A 22,467-nucleotide genomic window follows, 5' to 3' on the forward strand; every position below is an offset into this window, starting at 1 on the left:
CATCTGTGAAGCATGTCTAAGAAATCTTCAACTTGGTTTCTGATTTTTTGTCCAAATTTTACTTTCTTCTCCACTCTTGCAGACTTGCAGTACCAAATTTTCTTGTGGTCGCCGACTGCCAAAAACAGACCACTCACTTTTATCCATCTTTGAGTTATCAACGAGTTCTCTTTGTGTTGTTTATTACTTGTCAGAGAAACAACCTTAAGACGGAACTCCTAAGATTGAAACTTGAAAATACATGCACTGATGCACAATAAGCATTTATGTAATCCCGACGTAGAGAAAACATAACACCGAATCTGATGGGATGTTTATCTGAACGGAGCTCCTTCATGGGATAGTTTAACTAATTGATTCCAGTTACAGTTTAGCATGGATGCTTATACTTTTGTGGACAATAAGCCAGTTTCAAGTTCAGATTTTCTTTTAACGGTTTAACTATATTTTCTGACAAGATCACAACAAAACCGAACCGTTATTCAGTAAGTACTAAGTAGTAATAAAAAATGTGTCTTTCCTTCTTCATACACAAAAAAAAAAAATGAACACATAGCAGTAGTGGAAGTTTCCGGCTTTAGATCAATGGACCTTTGCTGTGTCTGATTGCTTCAAAACGTGCAGCCAACATATCATAGTCGGGTAGTTTTGGGTGAACATGGTGACCGCTTGAGTCCCGTCTGGAATCATCAAACTGAGGAGCCTGAGGCGGTGCTCGGTTTGGTGGGAGAGAAGAAACACGAGCCTGTGATGGTTCTTCTGGTTCTGTCTCTTCCTCGTAGTAGTCTGACTCATCAAACTTGATCTCAGAAGTAGCAGGAGGAGGAGGCGGATGTGATGAAGAGTTGTAGCTGTGTCTCCTCCTAATTGTTTCCTTTGCTTCTTCTTCAGACTTGGTATAGTCTTCTTCGTAGGCAGATTCATTAAAACCCGGGTTGTTGTAGCTGTGTCTTCTACCGATTCCTCTGTTTTCTGCACTAGGTTTTGCATAATATGAACTTGTTTCGGAGTCTCGTAATTGTTTCCTTGAACCTGGATGATGGTAATGATGATCCATGTACTGTGAATCCTTCTGATTTGCTGAATGATCGGAAGATACAGAGAACTCCTTGGTGCTGTCTCTTCTGGTAGCTAAAAAGGAGGCTACTTGTGCTGCTGCAACTGCCTGTTTGGCTAATTCAGTAGCTGCTTCCGCTGCTGACTCGGTGTCATGATAATGCGTGTTGATGCTCGTGCTACTACTCGATCTGACAAGCAGAACAACAACAAGACTTCATATTTCTGATCCATGTTTAGCTATCGACATTTTTGAACCAATTGCTGGAATGTATACATACCTCGGCACTGCTTTGGTAAGATCAATAGGCTCGTTGATAGCTGCACGATTAACCGGTAAGCTTGAGGCGCTTACAAACTTACGTGGCCCATCCTGTTAATACAAGAAGAACAACACTTTTAAGATTCTGATTTTGAAAAACAAAGAGGGAGATTAAGAGACGTACTATGCTTTCTTCTTCAGGTTTGAGAAGTTCTTGTTCTGTCTCTGTAGTGTCCCACTCAACCTGGAATTCCTTTGCAATTTCCTTCATGATTTTCAGTTTGTATTCCCCACCCGGATTTCTAACAGAAAGCTTATCAATCAACTACAATGCACAAGAGAGAAAATAAGTTCAAGATTTCATGTTGCATCTGAATATGATGCAGAAACATGAATGATTTAGTTACCATCCGGTTTACGCCGCAGCTAGGACGCAAATCAGTAGCAGCAGATACAAAATCTTTCCCATATTTCTTCTCAAATATGTCTCTAAGATCTCCAAGCTCAGGGATCTCAGAGCATCTAGGCGCAGCGAAAATCAAACTAGCAATACCTTCCTTAAGATCCACAGGACATTGCCTTAAAAACAAAGCCAAACACATATAAGAAGAGCCCAAACTGAAGTCAAGTAAAGAAAAATTGAGACTGATAGCTATGAACATACTTTTGCTTGGTGATGATAGTGAGCCGAGCAACAATAAGCTCACAGAAGAGCTCAATGATTTCATTTGCTGCCTGAATGTTCTGTTCCCTTATCACATGCTCAACCTGTGGGATTTGTCGCAAAGCAAAAACGTTCATCGAATTGACTGGATTTGCAGGAAAATTCTAAAAAAAGAAAAGAGAAGCAGGAAAGTGAAAAATACTCTGATTCGAGCAGTGGCATCTTGACCAGATTGAAGAAGAACAGCGATGTCACGCCTCATCTGCTTCACCACAACTTGTCTCTTGTTCCTCAGTAGCTTAATCCGAGCCACAGCCATCTTCGCCGCCGTTTTGCTTTATTCCGATACGAAAAAAAAAACACAACCTTTCATCAGATGCTTAATCGTAGAAAAGCCCAGATCGGAAATTTCTTAGACGCAGATCACAAAATTCAAGCTTTTTCCCCTTGGGAATGAAGTAACTAAGAATGCCCAGATCGAATTTCGAGATGAGAAGTGTCACCACACTAAAAAAACCCTAACTTTTCCATTGTTTCACGGGCAGTGAAGCAGATTGGCGGGGAAATTACGAATCTAAGTAACAATAAAGATGATGAGCACCATACCATTTAGAGGAGTTAAAGCCACGACGGAAGAGAGAAAGACTGAACTTCATGAGCTTCTTGGTCTGCGCAGAGGCTACTCCGGCCGCCGTCATTGTCTTCTCACCACCGCGTCTCTGATACAGAAGAAGAATAAGAAAGAGATGTAGAAGTAAGAGGAGACTAATGTGAGTGTGTAAGTAACGGTCCGCTGAAATTAGTAAAGTAACGCTCTTTTTTGGTCCCACAAGAAACACACCGACTTATTATTTTAGGGCTGGACTCGAGACAAATTGTCACTATGTCAACAAATATAGCCGTTGTATCGTAGACACGTTGCCAAACTCCACAAGTATCCCCAAGCAAAGGCATCCTAAAGCAGTGAAGAGTTTCAGTTGCACCGTGGCTTGTAGATTCAAGATTGACATGTGTGATTTATTGATTCTCAATGGGCTTGGGCTTATAATAGGCTGGAATTTAGTCATCGGCTTTTTTAGTCAAACTTGTTCTATGTATAGACAATTTCTTTGAGTCAAACTTATCTACCAGATTAGGAGATTCCATCTTATCTTATTCATAAATACCCATTAACACAAAATCTTTGATATTTATTTACACTTTCTCTATCCTATAAAAACTTTATACATTGTCCCAAAATATATCAATCTTCTTCACCTACTCTTCTTACTTCTACAAGGTTATCCCAAGAAAAACAGATTTACATGATGATGGGGAAATCTTCATCGAAAGCTGCTTTCATCATCCTTTTAGCTCTTACCGGTAAATTTCATATGGTATATATATATATATATATATATATATATATATATATATATGGTATTAAAGAATTATATTATGTATACTAATGTTTTATTCCACCTATTTGTGTTGTAGTACTGATGATATCCACAACAGTTGAGATTATCGAGGCGAAACGTCTCTTACCTGAAGAAACTCCTCTACTCTCATCACATCATGAAGCTTCACTAATGGTTAAGCCACTTGGTGGGTTTGATTTTTGTACGCCACCATGCAAAGAATTATGTTTTGGTACCGGCTGTTACTGCGTATGTGAATAGTGTGATCTATATCTTAAAAGTATAATTATTATTATTATATTTGCAACTGAATTAAAAATAAAATACTTTTTTGGTATGGCCGGTTGTCTACTTAAATTTTTCTCATAGCTATAACTACATAAACTTTACAAGAGATGTTTACACGTGAAAGAGTTATAAACTTATAAAGACAAACACACATATATCCTCTAAACACATGGACGCGTGTTTAAACTCTCTCAACATACAAAGGAAAAAAAAAGACCAATCGACCTGCTCTAAAAGTAAATCATTTGTTTCCGAACCCATACGAATCCGATCCGTTTTTTAATTAAACCGAGAGGATGTTAAGAAGAGATTCTCTTGCATCACGCTAACCAAAGCGCTCATGTCTTGATCATCACCATCACACCAAACATTCTCCAAAGTCCAAAGACGCGTCTATATCTTTCGACATTACCATATACTTCTGGATCTTCTTCTTGATATCTTTCCTCGACGCCATGTAAACATCTACGTCACTCTCGAGGCTAAACTCACGACACCATGTAAAAGATTGACGATGTCAAAATATAGCCGTTGTATCATAGACATGTCGCCAAACCCAACGAGCATCCCAATTCCCAAGCAAAGCATCATAAGTTTCATAGCACCGTGGCTTGTTGATTGACATATGTGATTCATTGTTTATATAATGGGCTTGGGCTGTAATAGGCTGGATTTTAATAATGGGCTTATTCTGATTCAAACCTTTTGTAATTATGTCGAAGGTCTTATCAATAATCTATATCTTAGGTAATAAGTATAGAGGTTTGACTATTTGATTTATCTACCATATTTAGGAGATTTTAACTTATCTAATCCAACAATATAATTAGCAAAAGATCTTTGATATTAATTTTACTACAGTTGCACACTTTCTCTATTCTATAAAAAAGGTATACATTGTCCAAAATATATATCAGATATAGTTATCTTCACCAACTATTTCCAAACCCAAAAGTTATCCAAAGAAACAGATTTTCGTGACGATGGGGAAATTTTCATCGAAAGCTGCTTTCATCATCCTTTTAGCTTTTGCCGGTAAAGTTGACGTTTATCTATATGACATATGGAATTAAAGAATTGTATTGTGTTACTAGTTAATGTTTATTAAACATTTCTTTGGGTTGCAGTGATCATGATATCCGTAACAGTTGAGATTGTTGAGGCAAAACGTCTCTTACTTGAAGAAACATCTCAACACTTATTGGACCTTAAAGCTCCGCACTCGATTAAGCCATTGATGGCTAGGTTTTGTACGCCAGATTGCACACCATTATGCTTTGCTACGGCCTGTCATTGCGTATGTCCTCCAAAGAAAATATAAACTGTAATCGTAACTGAAAAATGAAATAAAAAGTGTTTTCGTATGGCTGTCTCGTTAATTTTCTGCGAGTCAAACTAAGAAAAATAGGACTTACTACTACCACCACCGTGTGTGCGGCTTCACTCACTAAATTCATTTTCTCGCAAAAATGAAATATTTATCAATAAAAATATTGAAGAGGCAAAAGTCCTCATAATAATACTTTGACGTTCTGCCATTTCTAAATAACATTTTTACGATATAATTAATAATAATCAGTAATCATACATATCAGTGATTCTGCATTCATATTTATTGTTGTAAGCGGTAGAATTATAGATAGTCTAGTAATATTCTCATATTTATAAGTACATACACTTTACAAGAAACGTTCAGGTGTGAACGAGTTACAAACTTACAAGAAACACACATCCTCTAAAACATGGACGCATGTTTGAACTCTCTCTCACATATAAGGGAATAAACCAAACCAAACCAATCCACCTGGTCAAGAGCAAGTAAATTATCACCGAATCCATACCAATTAAGGAATTCGAATCTGATCCGATTTGAATTAAATGGAGAGGATGTTAAGAAGAGAGACTCTAGCTTGTATCATCACCTTGAACAATCCTTCAAGTCCATCTTCAAGCTCTTCCATGACTGTCTCTACACCTACGGATCTGACCAATGCACATTGAATCGTCTCACATACTTCTTCACTAACTTTTGTCTCCTCTTCTTGATCTTCACTCGTCGTCATCACAACGAGCTTCCCAAGCTCAGTTTCCATCGCTTCAAGCTCGAGACAAGAAAAGCCCTTCTCAAGATCTCTTTTCTCCTGATTATGATGATCTATTCCTTTCTTCACAAGCTTCATAACAATTCCCCAACCCTTATGGCGATGATGATTCTTAGTCTTTAACCCTTTAGGCGACGACAAGAACGAGAAGACCGAGCGTAACACAAAACAAGTCATTACACTCGTCTCTTGCATCACTCTAACCAAAGCATTCATGTCTTGATCATCACCGTCACACCAAACACTCTCCAAAGACGCGTCTGTCTCTTTCGACATTACCGAATACTTTTTGATCTCCTTCTTGATCTCTTTCATCGACGCCATGTAAGCATCCACGTCACTCTCTAGGCTAAAATCACCTCCTTTCTTGCTCCTTCTCAAAGCCGACTGAAGCTCAACAACACTCTTCTTGATCTTAGACGCCACGTCTTTGGCTCCTCCACAAACCTCTAAGTACTTCAGCGACACTTCAAGAAGCTCATCCATCAAACCATCACCGTTAAGAAGAGCTTGCTGAGTTTCAGGAGAAGATCTGAAGAGATCTTCACTTAAACACCTGTAAAGGTCGGTGAGACCAGAGAGACCGTCACGGACCATGGTCCTGGAGTCTAACGAAGACGACCCCAAAGCTCTAACCTTGGAGACAACTTCTTGAATCCTCCTAACACTAGGATGAGACCGAACCGGTAAGCTAACACATCTAGATTTGTATGCTTTGTGGAGTCTCGGGGACAATGAGGACATATACATCTCAGGTAATGATGATGAGAATGGGTTATTTCCAGTTGTGCTCTGTTCGGTTCTTTCACTCTAGGGTTTATATAAATACACACATAACGACGTAAATGTACATAAATGTCAATGAGTAGGACCCTAGCTTAGCTAAGACGTGAAGACCATGTGAAGAGAGTGTGGGTGTAATTTTCACAAAGGAAAGAACAGAACACGTAAGGCTCAATAAATGCTATGTCGTTTGAATATAGAGTTGAAATCGTTGTCGAAGTTCGATGTTTCGGTTTCGGTTACTAAAACCGAAACCTTTTTCACACCTCTTTTCATGCACCAAAGCCACCGCCCATTTACAATTCTTTAACATTTATAATGGTTTCTAGTCTCGTTGGATTTTTGTTTTCTTCTGAAGGTTACAGTTACAAATACAATGCTTTCATATTTTTTTAATGTGTGGGTACCTCGATTGAATTGAATTCAAGATCTTTGGAAGATTTTGTTACGTTGTTTTATTTTAAGTAAGAAAAAATATACTCCATGAGATATATGATATGTAATGCACGAATGATGATGCTGTGGTCCCTTGCAAGAGACGATGCCTCCCTTACATAACACCGTCACACGTCAGCAATTATGTTACCATGAATTTAGGAAGTACTATGTTAATCAGGCTTCGAGTACCTTTTGGTTTTTCGAGTTTGGGATCTTTTCGCTTTACGGACTAACGTATTGACTAGTTTGAAAATAAAGTCGATACCATCAGTAAAAAGCATTTTTTGAATTTTTAAAAAAGAATTACTAGAATTTAAAATGCAAATTTTGTGGAAGTGATTAATAACAAATTTATACTTATTCATTTTTATTATGTATAAATTTATAACTGATTTGATGGAGGGAATTATCTTAAGGTTATATATATATATATATATATATATATATCAAAGATATTCAAGTGGGAAAAGGAAATGAAAAATGAAGCTAGAGAAGAGCATATCAAGGAGTGTCATTGTTACTGTACATGTATGTTTGAGGTTGGACCAAATTATTGGGTTCATGACTATTAGAAAATTCGGCCCAACAAAATATGAAAAGACCTAAAAAATTGGAGATGCATCATTAGTTAATAAGAATTTTTTTTGATACAACTATGATTGGCGTGAGATAATATCATAATAGACTTGTTTGACATAGAAAAAAAAAAGAAAAAAAAAAGGAGGCATAGTTTTGTAAGTTTCAGTACATCACAGTTCCATCATAAAATTTAAATACAGATTCACTTCTACATCTTCTAGATATGATTAGCCTGTTTGACATACTTTTGCTTGATATTATAATACTAGCATGCATAAATTTCAGCAGCGATAATTGTATGCACGTTCTACGTCAGTGATTAATTTATACTGATAAGTCAACTCTCGTATCCTTTTACATGATGAATCAAGTCATGAATCAACTCTCGTAATCAAGTCATGATTCGAGTTTATGAAATTTCCTAACCAATTAAGTCATTTTAATTCGTGAGTCTTTAGATTGTTTCATAACATTTATGAATATAATATAACTGCAATGTTGATTCTACTTTACACATTTTTCTTTACATTGTCTGTATATTAATTAGTGGACAAAAGCTTTAATATGCTTATATAATGCATTCCTCCGGCAAATTCTCTAAAATCGAATGCCCACAAAGGTTACATTACATACATTAACTTCTTCTAGTGAGAGATTATGTTGAGAAGCGAGGCTCGTGTTCTTATTAATCTTCGAAACAACCCTTCTAGATTTCTCTCGAACCCACCAACGCTCATCTCAACCTCCTCAAGCTTCTTTTGTAGATCATCATGAGAGCAAGAATCTCCGCAGATTACAGAATCCAATGTCTCCAACTCGTTCTTGCTGGCCTCGTGATGCTCTTTTTTCTTCTTTAGTACCGAAGCCAACTTGCTCTTTATATTACTTTGTCGTCCGGACAAGAGTTCCAAAAATGACTTCAACACCACTACGCTTACCGATACCACTTGTCTCATTGCACTTATAACCGCCACAAGATGTTCATCTGCATGATCATTATCACATGAATCTGACGTTCCATCGATTTTCTTCAAAGATCCGAGAAGTTTTTTAGCTTGTTTTCTCATGTTTTTCCTAAGTCCAACATAGCCGGAGACAGCGACAATAAGTTGATCTCCTCCTCCGACTACTTTCTTGCGTCTAACACATGAGTGAACACCACGAACATGCCCGTGAGTCTCCGCCATAAGTTCCCTCGAGACGTTGCATATATCCATCAGCCTCAACGAACCATCAAGCATTTCCTCCATAAACTCTGACCCAGCAGAGGACATAACCCGTTGTGTTGAACCCATTTTCAGGAACTCTTCCGTACAGTTGTAGAGTTCCTCCAAACCAGCCAATCCCATCAAGATCGATTCGGATGACCCCGTCGTGGTGTTAACTGTTTTAATTCTATTAAGAGTTTCTTCGATCGCACTCGTGCTTGGATGCGATCTTGAAGGTAAACTTGTAGATCTTAATTGTTTCTTAGTGATCACATTCGCCATCTTTTTTGTTTTGTTTATGTTTCTTTGTTTTTTTTTTTTTTTTTGTATAGGTGCTTTGAGGTTTTGTTTTGCTTTCTCCTTTGATGGATCTGCTATTCAACTTGTCTTACACATGCATATATATAGCATAGGGTTCTGCAACGTCATCAACCAACAACAATCTAACAATAATTTATCTTTTAAATTTGATTGGTCCTATTATTTACTGGCAAATCTGTGACTCTATTGAGCTGTCGGACTATTATATTGGTCAAATTATTTGGCCACAGAGACAAGCCTGATGAGTCATAATCTCTGTTGCCTCCGGTTTCGCCACATTATCAATTGACCTTTCGTGTTCGTAAAAGCGTTTCGGTATGTAATGAGATCCAGATCTTTCTCTTATGAACTTATGTAGTTTGCTAGTTACGATTCCTTAGAAACAAAAAGATATATTCTTCTAAAAACACAGACTATAACATTGCCTTCTGCATGACGTCTCTTGTAACGACACGTGTGAGAGGTGCACGGATTTTGAGTAGATTTTCTTGTCAGTTTTCACTGGTGTTGTTTGATTTGATAATCATGGAGTGGACTTTTTACAAAATAGATCTTTATTTGTTGTATAGTAATTTCATTTATTAACAATCATTTGTTAAAATACAACAGTAACTGCCACTTGTATAGCAACCTTAACTGGTGACAATAAGTATAAATCTATATTTTTCAAAGAAAGTATTAAAATTTTGTTAGTTTTAATAATTTTAAGTGAATTTTAAAATATTTTCACACGATGTAGCTAAGTTGATGCAGATTAGGTATATTATAATATTTTTTGGTTTAAAACAGAAATTTTTTCTTATTTATATTTCACAGTAGCTTTAACGTTTGTAATAGCCATTTTCGCATATATTCTAACTTTATTATTCATCAAACAGAATAAACAATTTACATGATATAAAAAAAAAAACTTTCACTCTATTAATGTTGTGCATACTATAAAGGCCTTATTCCATTACAACAGAATTAATGAAAATAATAAATTTTACGATGGAACAATAATAGGGTCATAGACTGAATATTTCAGAATTTCACACGGAAGAAAACAATGTTACTGAAGACGAATATTTGCTTGCATACGCACATGCACATTATTGAAATTAAACGAGAAAAAATGATGATTCGAATGTTTTGGCCTTTTAGGTCTCTCAATGTGTCTACTCGGCTTTGTCACCCTGTTCTTCGTCATCTTGTGGTGGTGACCTATTGAGATCAAATTTTGGAGTGAAAGCTGCTTCTTCATCCTCCTCAATTGGACTAACATTGAGATCAATCCCTAACCCTCCGGTGCCTAAACCCGACGCTCCACCATCAGAAGAAGCAGCAACCGTCCCACCTGATCTTTCCTCAGCCGCATCAAATGTTGGTGGTGGAAGAAAACCTAAATATCCACGATTCTTGTGCTGCCTTAAGTGTCCAAAGACAGCCTTCCAGGAACTGAAAGGTTTCTGACAAATGTTACACTTCGGCGGCCCTATTGGCGGATTGGTTAATAGCGCCGCCCCTTTTCTTTTGGCCTTTTTAATAGGCTCTTCGTCCTCGGTGGAACCGACAGTTGTAGACCCGGAACCTGCAGCAAGAGCTTCCAACAAGACACGAGGTCGTCCAACTTTGATCTTATTGTCGGGAGCCCCAACAGTGCTACCAGTTCCTGCCAAAGGTTGATCTGTCTTCCCGACCGCTTCTTCAGCGGCAGTAACAATAAGTGTTGCCGCAACTTTGGCTTTATTACGGGTGGTTTCATCCGCGAGAAAGCTTTCAGCGAGACTCAGTGCGGGAAGTCCCAGAACAATTTGGCGGAAATCTCCTTTCTCATCGGTACAAAGATAGCCACTGTCGTCGTCAGAGCTCTCGTTTATTTCTTCCTCAGTCGTAAGCTTTCTCTCGTCGGCGTTACTCATGATTTTTCTTGTTTAGAGTAATACGACTTTTGAGTTTATTGAATTGGTCATTATATAGTTTATGTGATCACGGCGGTTATGACCGTTATTTTTTTTATATGTGTTCGTTCGTTTAGATATCTCTCACGCCTTTTCTTTGAAAGGTTGCGTCCGTCGTATTTCATTCAAATTTTATTTTGACAAAACTACCCCTGGAGATACGGAAGAGGAATACACTTGGTTTCTTCATACGATATGAACCGGAAATTGAGAACCGGACAATCATCAATTTATAATTTAGCTAAACCGGAACGCAAGTGCTATAATGTGATAGACTGATAGTATCATGAATTTTTGGTTTTAAGTTTTTTATTTTTATATAAAAATCTCTGTAAGATTTTGGTAGTGGATATATATATTTAGGCTATATGTAATTTTACATTTTGAGATGTTCTTGTATAGTCTACCAGGACATCTCATCTGATAGCGTAAGATTAACGAATTTCATATAATTGTTGTATCTTCCGTAGACGTTCATACTAAAAGAGATACACACGAATAATTAAGGTTTGTTATGTTTGAGTCCAAATTAAAAAAAAAAAAAAATTGTAAGAAAAGATTGCCATCGATTCAGTCAATTTGAACTGTTGGTTTTAGATGCATGGCTCCATAACAGTTGTCACACTAACGCTTGTATTTATCAATGCAATATTGTATTTTGTTCTATATATTTATCTTTACATGTATCAATTAGTCTAGTGTACAAAATCCTATGTGCGTGTGAATAATGTATCCCTCCGGCAAATTCTTTAAAGTCGACTGCCTAAGGTTACATTACATGCGTAATTTAACATCTAATGAGAGATTATGTTGAGAAGCGAGCTAGGCTCTTGTTCTTATCAACCTTCGAAATAACCCTTCTAGATTCTTCTCGAACTTATCAATGCTCATATCAACATCCTCAAGCTTCTTTTGAAGATCATCACGAGAGCAGCATATTGCGGAATCCAAACTCTCCAACTCGTTCTTGGTCCCCTCATCGTGATGAACCTTCTTTTTCTTCAGTACCGAAGCCAACTTGCTCTTGATGTTACTTTGTCGTCCCGACAAGAACTCCAAGAACGACCTCAACACCGAGACGCTAACGGAAACTACTCCTCTCATCGCATCCATAACCGCGACAAGATGTTCATCTTGCTCACCGTTATTTAGTGATGACGATAAACTTAATCTTCCATCAATGTTCTTCAAGGATCCAAGAAGCTTCCTCTCATGTTTTTTCTAAATACAACATATCCCGAGACGGAGACATCGAGTTGGTCTCCTCCTCCGGCTACTTTCTTTCTCCTTACACATGATTGAACATCACGAACATGCTCGTGAGTCTCCACCATGAGATCCCTCGAGACGCTGCATATATCCATTAGCCTCAACGAACCATCAAGCATCTCCTCCATAAACTCGGATCCATCAGACGACGACATAACCCTTTGCGTTAAGCCCATTTTCAGAAACTCATCCGTACAATTGTAGAGCTCCTCCAAACCCGCCAAGCTCATCAAGATTGATTCCGACGAATCGGTCGTGGTGTTAATCTTTTTAACCTTGTGAAGAGCTTCCTCGATCCCAGTCGTGCTTGGATGCGATCTTGAAGGTAAGCTTATAGATCTTAGTTGATTCTTGACGATCATATTCGACATTTTCTTTTTAATATGCTTTTGTACTTTTGCTTCTTTTTTTTTATAACAAAGGTGTTTTGAGCTCAGTTTTTTTCTTTTCTGATCGATCTGCTTTATTCAACTTGCTCTACCCATGTATGTATCTATATAGCATAGGGTTTTGCGTATCAACCAACAAAACTTGAACAATAATTGAAATTTTAAATTTGATTGGTCCGATTATTACTGGCAAATCTGAGACTTTCTGAGCTGTCGAGCTATTATATTGGTCAAATTATTTGGCCACAGAGATAAGCCTGATGAGTCATCGTTTGTATTGCCTCCGGTTTTGCCACATTATCAATTGACCTTTCGAGTTTGCTAAAATATGAAAAACATCGACGGTGTTAAAAATTAAAATGGTCTCGGTAGCTAACGAGATCCAGATCTTCCTCAACGATATATATACGTTAAAAATATATATATATATATACGCCTTTCTATCATCCAATCAGCTCTCGTATGTAGGTTGCTTATTCCTGAAAATATTTTTTCATTTACAAGAAAACAAAAATAATGGTTGACAAAACAAAAACAGATCAAAAAAATGTTTATTATTTGTAGTGGCCTCTGCATGGCTCACAGTACGCCACGTATAAGAGAAGTGCACGAGCTTTGGAGTTGATTTTGCTTTCTAGATATTACGGAGTTTTTGTATCTGGTTAACTCACACCGTCACACGGCAAACTTGTAATAATTGGTTACTCACTAAATAATTAATTACTCTGAGTCTGAATACTAACTCGTTATTGTTGAATTATGCATTAATACGTACACGTGTATAAATGTATGAAGGATATGATTAGTTCTTACTTCGTAGATTCATATCACAACGTATTCACATGAAAAATAAAATAATATGATTGATTAGCTACTAGCTAGCCTCATCGTATATTGTCATCCCCTGCACCCCAAGTACACGTATAATTGTATAAAAAACCTTAGTATATATTTAATGGCACCAATTATTGCAGGTTCCATCACGTTATTTATGATAATGTTCCTGTTAATAAAAAAGAAAGTTTTTAAAACAAACATTCTTAATGCAGTAGCTAAAGGATATTTTTAGGGTCCGCATAATTGTCAATGATCCACGTCAGTGATCTTTTGCTAAAAACGAATCTTACACCAATTATCAATTGGATAAGATCTAGCTACGAGAAAGATCGAGGTGGCTAAAGTAAAGTTGTGTGTTTTAGAAAATGTTATTCTATAAACAATTAACTTGTGATCATTGATCTTGAACAATAAATCCTACCATATCCTTATTATTTATATTGTATGCAGTACATGGTTTAAGAAACGGATTTGAAAATAAATGGCAGATCAAATAGTTTTACACTTCCTCTCCTTAATTATGCCTCTCTGTTTCTCTTTTTTTTTTTTTTTTCTTTTTTTTCGTCTGAATGATTCAATTATAACAAACGGATGAGTGATACAACACGGCAGAGAATATATTCTTTTCCGAAAACAAACTGGCAGGCACAAGCAAAACCTCCAGAAACAAAGGTCCAAAAGGACAGACATGGCAGGAAACCTTAATGAAAAGAGTGAAGGACAAATAAAAAGCTCACAAACAACACAACTGAAGCTCTTCACCAGAAGAATCCGAAGAAAGTTTCCTTAGAACAATTTGGAGCTGGATGGCGGTTTGGACAGATCACCAATGATACAAACAGGAGATTCGCAAAGGACCCAACTATAGATTGCCTTCGAAGGAGAAAGCCCTAAGAGGGAGCCAAATTGAACTCACCAAAACCACAACCCCAGCAGAAACGAACTCAAAAAACAAGAGGATCAAAGCACAGATCCTTACCATCACTACCAATCCAAAACCAAGGGATACGAGAAGGCGACGGGACAAGGAGAGACCTTGAAATTCGGAGGGGAAAACTTCAAACAGGACCACCATTACTTGCACACGGACATTCGTAGACCCAGCCAAGGTCACCTACACACTAAAAACTGGTTACGCCAACGCAAGAGAAGCAATGAAGACCGAGCCCCCACAACGTCTAGAACTCATACTTTAACCCAAACCAGGGAAAGAGAAGGAGTTAGTAGGTGCCATTGTAGAGAACTACCATCGGAGAGAAGAACCACAACACGAAACCATCACCAACTCACACCATTAGTGACAAGAAGGTAAGATGACTGAAAGGCAGCGTTAGGAGCCAAAAATGCCAACCCTAATCATGAAACTAAGGCTTCACTCCTCAACCAAACTAAGACACAAAAGGAAGGGGAAAATTAATCTATAGGATTATAACGGAGGTCGTTGCCACATAAGTAGCCGGAACACGCAACAAACCAGCACCAACTCGCATAGAGAACAGAATTGATGATAAAGATCAAAAATTTACCCACCTAACTCACAAATAAAATTCCATAAAACAGAACAACTACTAAGGCCACCACCAAGCAAACAGAGGATAAACCAAACATGCTTGACCTTGATGAGATTGAAATCAATTGCTGAACAAGGACTTAATCACAAATACCCAAACAAAGAAACCTCTCGGATAAAACCCACGAGCATCGAAACGGTCCAAATCTAGATCTTCAGGGGAAGAGGGGAGTCCAAAGAAAACAGCAAAAGAGGACAAAAAATGGCAGTACAAGAACTGATACAAGAAGAAGAAATACTTTAGATCAAAGAAAAAGCACAACGCCGGGGCTATAAAGCCACCGGACGTTGGCCACAAAAAAACGCGGCGGCTGTTGTTGTGAGACGAGAGGAGAGAGGTGGGAGAGAATTAGGGTTTTTGGGCGACTAGTGCCCCAGTTATGCCTCTCTGTTTCTCTATTAATGGTTTTTTTTTCTGCCTGATTGTCTGATTAAATCTGTTGTACACTTTTACTTTAGGGAGGGGGACTGTTGGATAATCCTGAAGTAAGAGCCCTTTTTTCGAAACCACTACGACGTTGGTAATAATGATGTTTTGTTTGATTTTGAGATTTGTTTATAAAGATGTGTTCTTCATCATGTGTTGATATATAATATATTGAGAATTGTTGTAGTTGGTATGCTGACGTTGAGGGATTCGACACTTCGCTTCCGGCGGATGAGATCAAGGAGTCGTTGATCAATCATTTCAAGTCATGTGGAGTAATCGGTAGAGTCTTTCTTGACACAAACCCTGAAACCAATGTTGTCGACAGGTTTGTGGCTTCTTTTTGTGTCACTAACCAGCTACTTGGGAACATGTTTAACTGATGCTAGCTCAAAAAAACGAAAGCAAACCTTGGTTTGACCTCTTTCATTAGGTAGCCCCGTCGGACTCAAATTTTACATTTTGTCAGATTTAGAATCTCAACTTAGTAGGCTAAAGTCAATCAGTAACTCAAGACAGAGACTTTAGGTTGAGGACCACTTAGTCCATAGACTCATTTCGAAATTATTATATCCTCCTCATGCTTTCAAGTGAGGGAGATGCGTCACACTATTTGCGCTTCAATAATTGAAAAAGAAAACTACTGTATTAGTATTAATTTTTTTTGTCAACTGGATTAGTATTGATATAGATAAGAGGGTTACAACTTGACTTGAGGGAAGTCATACCACTGTACATAATAACAAAAAGTTACAGACCAAGGTCAAACCCTTAAAAAGACCCATCGGATTATCCGAGGTCCTGACCAAAAAACCAATCGCTCCCTTGAGCCCCAAATAACAAAAAAACAACACTCACACAGAGGATAGAACTCTCTCACTGCAGAATAAGCCTGATAACCAAGAAGGATGACTTCCCGCTACATATGAGTTCAGACGGGAGTCTTCTATAACCGACTTTGCAATGAGATGAGCTCCTCTGTTTGCTGTCACTACTTCACTAACAAGTTTCCACATCCTTATCTCCCCTAGAACCGATAACAGTTGAGTAGATTGGAATCTGAAAGAGGGCCACGCTTTTGGTCTCGCCACCGCTGCTACCAATACAACATCCTCGACTGCAAAAACCAGATTTTGAAGTTTATGGCTCATCATACTTTCCACAGCCCATAAAAGACAAATCAAGCTAGCTTCTTGTTTTGAGAGGATATTGGAGAAAGCTCTTCTGCTGTGTAGTAACACGACTCCCCATTCATCCCTCACCACCCAAGCACCCCCAGCCAAACGCTTTCCTCTCGACCAGGCCGTTCCTATGTTGCATTTTAACCACCCGTGTTTGGGGGGATTCCAGTTCGTTGATGCACCTACGGGATTTACTCTGGGATCGGTCGCCATTTCTTGTGACTCCCTAGTAGAGGGACTATAGTCACTCTCCTGTGCTGCAAACCACACCTCAACATCTTCCTTTATTTTCCTAGCCGTATCAAGAGGCGAGAAACTGGTTCCTTCGAAAACTAGCTTGTTTCTATTCTTCCAAATCCTCCAAAGAACCCATGGGAAACTCTTCCTGATCTCCCATGGCCAATCTACGTTGTCTTTGTTTGCCAGAAAATGACTGATATGGGAGAAAACCGAGTCTAATTCAATCCCAAAAATGGGTGCTGGGTAATTTGAGAGCGCCCATATCTGTCTAGTTAGCGAGCAGGAGAACAAAACGTGGCAAATGGACTCCCCCTGTGTCCCACAGACCTGGCACCTGCCTTCAACTTTTAAACCCCTACTGGCTAGACGGTCTCCAGCAGGAATGGCACCACAAAGCAACTTCCACAGGAATATCTTTATCTTCGGTTCTGTTTGAAGTTTCCAAATCTTTTCTTTGAGTTCATTGGTAGAAGGTAATGTCACTGCCTCTTCAATAAGAGGAGCCTTATTTATTTGAAAGGCTAGCCAATAACCCGACTTGACCGAATAATCACCACTCTTGTTGTGTTTCCAAGTAAAGAAATCTTCCATAGACACCACAGGTCTATTCTTCATGATCCTCTCCACGTCTTCTGGGTAAAACAGCTCATCAAGCTTGTCGATCTTCCAATCTTTTCTACCCACATCAATAAGGTCAGCCACTCTAAGACTGATGTCAATGATCGGGTTTTTGATAAAGGGAGCTCTCATACCATTGTCCTCCACCCAGAGATCATTCCAGACTCTTAAACTGGCCCCATTACCCACTCGTTTCACCAGGCCTTGTCCAAGTAGCTCTCTTCCCCATAGAATACTTCTCCAACCATAAGAGGGTCTGTTACCTATGCTGGCAGCAGAAAAATGATGGTCTAAGAAGTATCTACTCTTCATAATCCGAGAGAAAAGGCACTCTGGTTCCTGAAACAGCCTCCAAGCTTGCTTAGCTAATAGAGCTTGATTAAAACCAGGGATATCTCTAAACCCCATTCCACCTTGGTGTTTTGGTAATCATAACCTTTCCCAACTTCTCCAATGGATTTTCCTAGCAAGCTCCTGAGAATTCCACCAGAAATCAGCCATAGCACTTGCCAAGTTTGCACATGTCTTTTTTGGGAGTTTAAAGCAAGACATGGCAAAGACAGGCATAGCTAGGGCCACTGATTTTAGCATAACCTCTTTTCCTCCCTGGGATAAGGTTCTAGAGTACCATCCTGAGAGCTTGTTCTGGACTCTGTCTTTGAGGTAGTTAAGGAGATCAATTTTGGAGCCACTAAAGCATTCTGGTAGCCCTAGATAAGAACCTGCCCCTCCATGGTTAAAGATACCTATAACTCCTTGAACTTCCTCCTTTATCAGATTAGGAACCTTTTTGCCAAAAGATATGGAGGATTTGTTGACATTTATGACCTGCCCTGTGGCTGCTCCATAGGCTGTTAGAATCTCCTGCAAAGATTCAGCTTCTTCCTTGTTTGCTTTGCACAGAAACAAGCTGTCATCTGCGAACAGCAAGTGGTGAATCACGGGTCCTGTTGCTGCAAACTGGAATCCTGTTATCTTCTGCTCAATTTGTGCTTTGTTTAACAAATGAGTTAAGCCTTCAGTGCACAATACAAAAAGGGAGGGAGAAAGGGGGTCTCCTTGTCGCAAACCTCTCTCTGGTATGATCATCCCAGATGCTTTCCCATTGATTAGGACAGAATAAGTAACAGTTGAGACACACTTCATTATCCACTCAATCCAAATCTGGTGGAAACCCAAGGCCCCCAACAGAGATCTCAGATATGCCCATTCCACTCTATCATAGGCCTTGGACATATCTGATTTCACGGCCATAAACTGTTTTGCAAAAGCCTCTTTGGTGTTAAGGGCGTGTATGAGTTCATGTGCTATCAGGATGTTGTCAGAAATTAATCTATCCTCAACAAAGGCCGATGGCGTATCAGAGACTATGTGAGGTAGGAAGGGCTTCATCCTTCTCACCAAAACTTTAGAGATGACCTTATACAGCACGGAACACAGACTGATTGGCCGAAGATCAGGCATTGATGTAGGGTGGGGGATCTTGGGGATGAGGCAGAGGTGAGTGTAATTCCACTCATGGGGGAGAACTCCATTAGGGAAGAAGTTCTGGACTTCCGCTACTACTTGCTCACCCACCACATCCCAGTATTGTTGAAAGAAAAGCCCCGACATTCCATCAGCACCAGGAGCACTAGACGGGTCAATCGAGAACAAAGCCTCTTTTATTTCTTCCCTTGAAACCCTTTGCATCAAGTTGTTATTCATCTCAGCTGAGACTCTTGGTTGAAAGTCACTAAACCAATCATCAAAACTGGTTGGATTAGATGATTTGAACAGGTTCTGGAAATAAGCACAAGCCACTTCACTTTTAGCCCCTTCTGTAAATTGTTCATTACCATTGACATCCACCAATTTTTCAATCCCATTCCTTGACCTTGACTCTTTGACCGAAGCATGGAAGAACCTAGAATTGCGGTCACCACAATGCATCCACTTTTGGTGACTTTTCTGCCTCCAATATATCTCCTCCTCTCTGTAAGCTTTTGCTAGATCCCTTTTCATGTGCACCACTTTGTAGAAATTTGGGTTTAGAGACGACTGCAGCTGTTCCAAATCCAGCTCTATCTTTCTTATAGCACCTTGAGAATTCAAGTTATTCTCTCTCTTCCACAAACTCAAAGCTCTCCTACACACTCTTAACTTGTTTGCAACAGGATTTCTCAAATCTGCTTCTCTGGATCCCCAAGCCCTGGAAATGGTCTCTTTCACTCTCGGCTTGTTGAGAAACCTACTATCAAACCTAAAAAGGCCTTTGTACTGGTCCTGAGAAGCAATGAGGGTGACCAAAACAGGTCTATGATCAGAGCCCCTCATCTCTAAGAAAAGCTGGTTGGAGGCAGGGAAGGCATTATTCCAATCTTTGTTCCCAAAAGCCCTGTCCAGCCTACTCTGGATCCAAAGGTCATACCTTCTACCTGCCCAGGTGAAGCTATTACCATTACTTGGGAGCTCCATCATCTGACATGCATTAAGCATTTCATTGAAAGGCTTGAACAGAGAGTCACATCGTCTAGGGCCCCCTATCTTCTCACCATTATGGCATATATCATTAAAGTCCCCAACCATCAACCATCTTTCCTTTCTCACAATGCCAATCCTACTAATTCTTTCCCACACCACTTGTCTTTTTTTGAAGTCTGGATCGCCATAAATGCAAGATAGATAGAAATTTGCTGCCCCAAACTGCACTTGCATATCAATCATATTCTTATCCGCAAAGATAAAGTCAATATTTACACTTCCTTTCCAAAAAACTGCTAAACCACCACACCTCCCAACAGGCTGGATCGTATATACTCTATCATACCCTAAAAAACCTTGCAAATCCACTAGAACATCTCTACTGTGCATAGTCTCCATCAGAAACAACATCTCAGGGAAGTACTTTTTACGGAGTTCCTTGAGACGGGGAAAAGCCAGATCTTGAGACCGTCCCAATCCCTGGCAATTCCAGCTCAGAATGCTCATTGCTGGTTGGGCAATCCCTCATTTGGGATTACCTCTCTGGGGTTAAGCTTTGTGGATTTTGCAGTGCTTATACCCTCCTCATCTGCTTTTCTCTTCTCTTTAACTCCTTGTTCTAGACCCTTTTGGATTTCAATATCTCCCTCAGCAATGTTTGGAAGCTTTGGCTTGGGTTTCCTTGCATTCCTCTGGGGCCGACGTCTAGCTTTGGGCTTTTTGAGGATAGTGCCGGAAGACCCTGCTGCAAAGGAGCCGGGCCTAAAAACCGTTGCACCATCCTGAAAAGGCTGGGACAAAGCTAGAAAGGAACCTGGCAGGTCAGAAGAAGAAGAATCCTCAGCCTCCATCCGGATAGAAAGATCAGGGTTCACAGGCCTAGACCTGAACTTCCTCTCCACTGCCATGGCATTGGTGACAGGAATCCTCTGTATCATAGACGAGGTCGAGCTCTCATAACCAAAGACTAGGCCTTTGTTCTTGTTTACATCTTGATGGATGATGGGAGGACTTTCTAACCTCAGAATGGACTTCTGAGCTAAAGGATCCTTTTCGACTTCTCCAACCGATTTTTTAACCCTTTCTACTTTGATCTGCAGATCTTCATTGGTATTGGCTTTTAGGTATTGCCTCATACCTTCCAATACCTCCTCAGCTATCCTCTGTCTTCCTGTCATAGGATCGATACCCACTTGGTTCTCCCTCAGAACCCCAAACAAAGGGTCTGATTCCTTTAAGAAAGGTTCCTTGCTGCCTTTTAAAGTTGAAACTCCCGCTCTTCTAGCCTCAGCTACCTCTTGTCTTCTCTTAACCAGTATCGGGCAGAAATCTTTCTCATGTGTTAACCTTTGGCACTCATAGCACCTCTTTTGTATTTTTTCATATTGGAAGCGGATAGTTGTTGATCCTCCCTTTGGCAGCGCCAGGACCTTTGATCGTCGGAGTGGTCTAGAAACATCGAATAAAATTTTAACCCGCACATACCCATCCACCTGGGGGGCATTTGGGTCAAAGGCGACTTCTTTAACCTCACCAAGCAGCTCTCCCAGAGCCGTTATAGCCTTTGACGTGTAGTAGTTAACAGGTAGATTCGAGATCTGGACCCAAATAGGGATGGTTTGCAGGTAGTTTAGGGGCGGATTCTCATACCAACGATCAACAGCCAAGGACCATTCATTATAGGTGTGAGGTCCTTTGTCTAACACTTCCTTCAGGTCGTGTTCAGAGTCGAAAATGAACTGGAATTTTTCCTTCGAGAGAGCAACTCCCCTCATTCTTCCCGGCTTTTGCCATTTCCTTGGCATATCACGAATGAGATTCTTCATTTTCTGGCAGTCCGGGTTCAGAGTACGACCTATGAGACTGATAACATTTCTCTCGACAGACAAAAACTCTGGCAGATCCGGCATTTGAAACGGTAGATCCTCCTCTTCTTCTTCCAAAGACATAGCCATAAGAGCCTTGTCCATAGCCGACGACATGGCTAAAAACCAGGCCAAACAGAGGCTTGAAACTTGCGCAAACGAACTCGAAAGAGACACCCACACACCGACAAGTAAAGCTGAAACCCCAGAAGCGAAACAGCAGCGAAGAGGTGAGTGACACTACTTTGAAAAGAGAGTGAGAACCCAGAATGAAGAACCCTAGGTACGAAAAACACTCAAGTTCTTGTGGATTCGGACAAAAACTAGTGAAAACAAGTGAAAAACAGTGGAATGCGGCTGCAGGGAGCGTGTTTCTTTCCAAAAGATCTCTTCAAAACCTAGACAAAGACTCTAAGCCGAAGAGAAGGTCCTAAGCCCAAAAAAGGGGAGCGTTGGTGGAATACTCTTTTGCTGTATTAGTATTAATAAGTTGTGCAAAACTGAGATTCTGGTTTCTTTTACTTCTTACTTTTCACTTTTACTTTTTTTTGCAAACAAAGACAATAT

At 39.5% G+C, this 22,467-nt stretch overlaps 7 protein-coding genes across 7 annotated transcripts; 1 reads left to right on the top strand and 6 right to left on the bottom strand.

The window, feature by feature from the left end:
* Positions 1-407: 407 nt before the first annotated feature.
* Positions 408-2,765, bottom strand: LOC17879627. Its single transcript, XM_006283528.2, has 7 exons — positions 2,589-2,765; positions 2,185-2,317; positions 1,983-2,086; positions 1,726-1,897; positions 1,503-1,643; positions 1,338-1,429; positions 408-1,247 (listed from the first exon to the last, which is right to left on the bottom strand). Exons 1-7 carry the CDS (start codon positions 2,678-2,680, stop codon positions 578-580), a joined length of 1,404 nt encoding a protein of 467 aa, XP_006283590.2. The 5' UTR covers positions 2,681-2,765; the 3' UTR covers positions 408-577.
* A 1,860-nt stretch (positions 2,766-4,625) lies between these two features.
* Positions 4,626-5,016, top strand: LOC111829739. Its single transcript, XM_023779761.1, has 2 exons — positions 4,626-4,705; positions 4,798-5,016. Exons 1-2 carry the CDS (start codon positions 4,654-4,656, stop codon positions 4,989-4,991), a joined length of 246 nt encoding a protein of 81 aa, XP_023635529.1. The 5' UTR covers positions 4,626-4,653; the 3' UTR covers positions 4,992-5,016.
* Positions 5,017-5,310: 294 nt separating this feature from the next.
* LOC17880399 lies at positions 5,311-6,672 on the bottom strand. The gene has a single exon (XM_006284039.2). It carries the CDS (start codon positions 6,520-6,522, stop codon positions 5,545-5,547), a length of 978 nt encoding a protein of 325 aa, XP_006284101.1. The 5' UTR covers positions 6,523-6,672; the 3' UTR covers positions 5,311-5,544.
* A 1,544-nt stretch (positions 6,673-8,216) lies between these two features.
* LOC17879917 lies at positions 8,217-9,062 on the bottom strand. Its single transcript, XM_006285934.1, has one exon. It carries the CDS (start codon positions 9,060-9,062, stop codon positions 8,217-8,219), a length of 846 nt encoding a protein of 281 aa, XP_006285996.1.
* A 937-nt stretch (positions 9,063-9,999) lies between these two features.
* LOC17878388 lies at positions 10,000-11,012 on the bottom strand. Its single transcript, XM_006285055.2, has one exon. The coding sequence runs from the start codon at positions 11,000-11,002 to the stop codon at positions 10,259-10,261; it is 744 nt and encodes a 247-aa protein (XP_006285117.1). The 5' UTR covers positions 11,003-11,012; the 3' UTR covers positions 10,000-10,258.
* A 665-nt stretch (positions 11,013-11,677) lies between these two features.
* LOC17877627 lies at positions 11,678-12,736 on the bottom strand. Its single transcript, XM_023779600.1, is given in 3 exon segments — positions 11,678-11,862; positions 11,864-12,249; positions 12,252-12,736. Coding segments are annotated over 3 exon segments (843 nt in total). The 5' UTR covers positions 12,682-12,736; the 3' UTR covers positions 11,678-11,835.
* Positions 12,737-20,461: 7,725 nt separating this feature from the next.
* LOC111829592 lies at positions 20,462-22,465 on the bottom strand. The gene has a single exon (XM_023779047.1). It carries the CDS (start codon positions 22,015-22,017, stop codon positions 20,539-20,541), a length of 1,479 nt encoding a protein of 492 aa, XP_023634815.1. The 5' UTR covers positions 22,018-22,465; the 3' UTR covers positions 20,462-20,538.
* Between the last annotated feature and the right edge of the window lie 2 nt (positions 22,466-22,467).

The sequence above is a fragment of the Capsella rubella genome, unplaced genomic scaffold (assembly GCF_000375325.1).
Source record: "Capsella rubella cultivar Monte Gargano unplaced genomic scaffold, Caprub1_0 scaffold_7, whole genome shotgun sequence".
Taxonomy (NCBI): domain Eukaryota; kingdom Viridiplantae; phylum Streptophyta; class Magnoliopsida; order Brassicales; family Brassicaceae; genus Capsella; species Capsella rubella.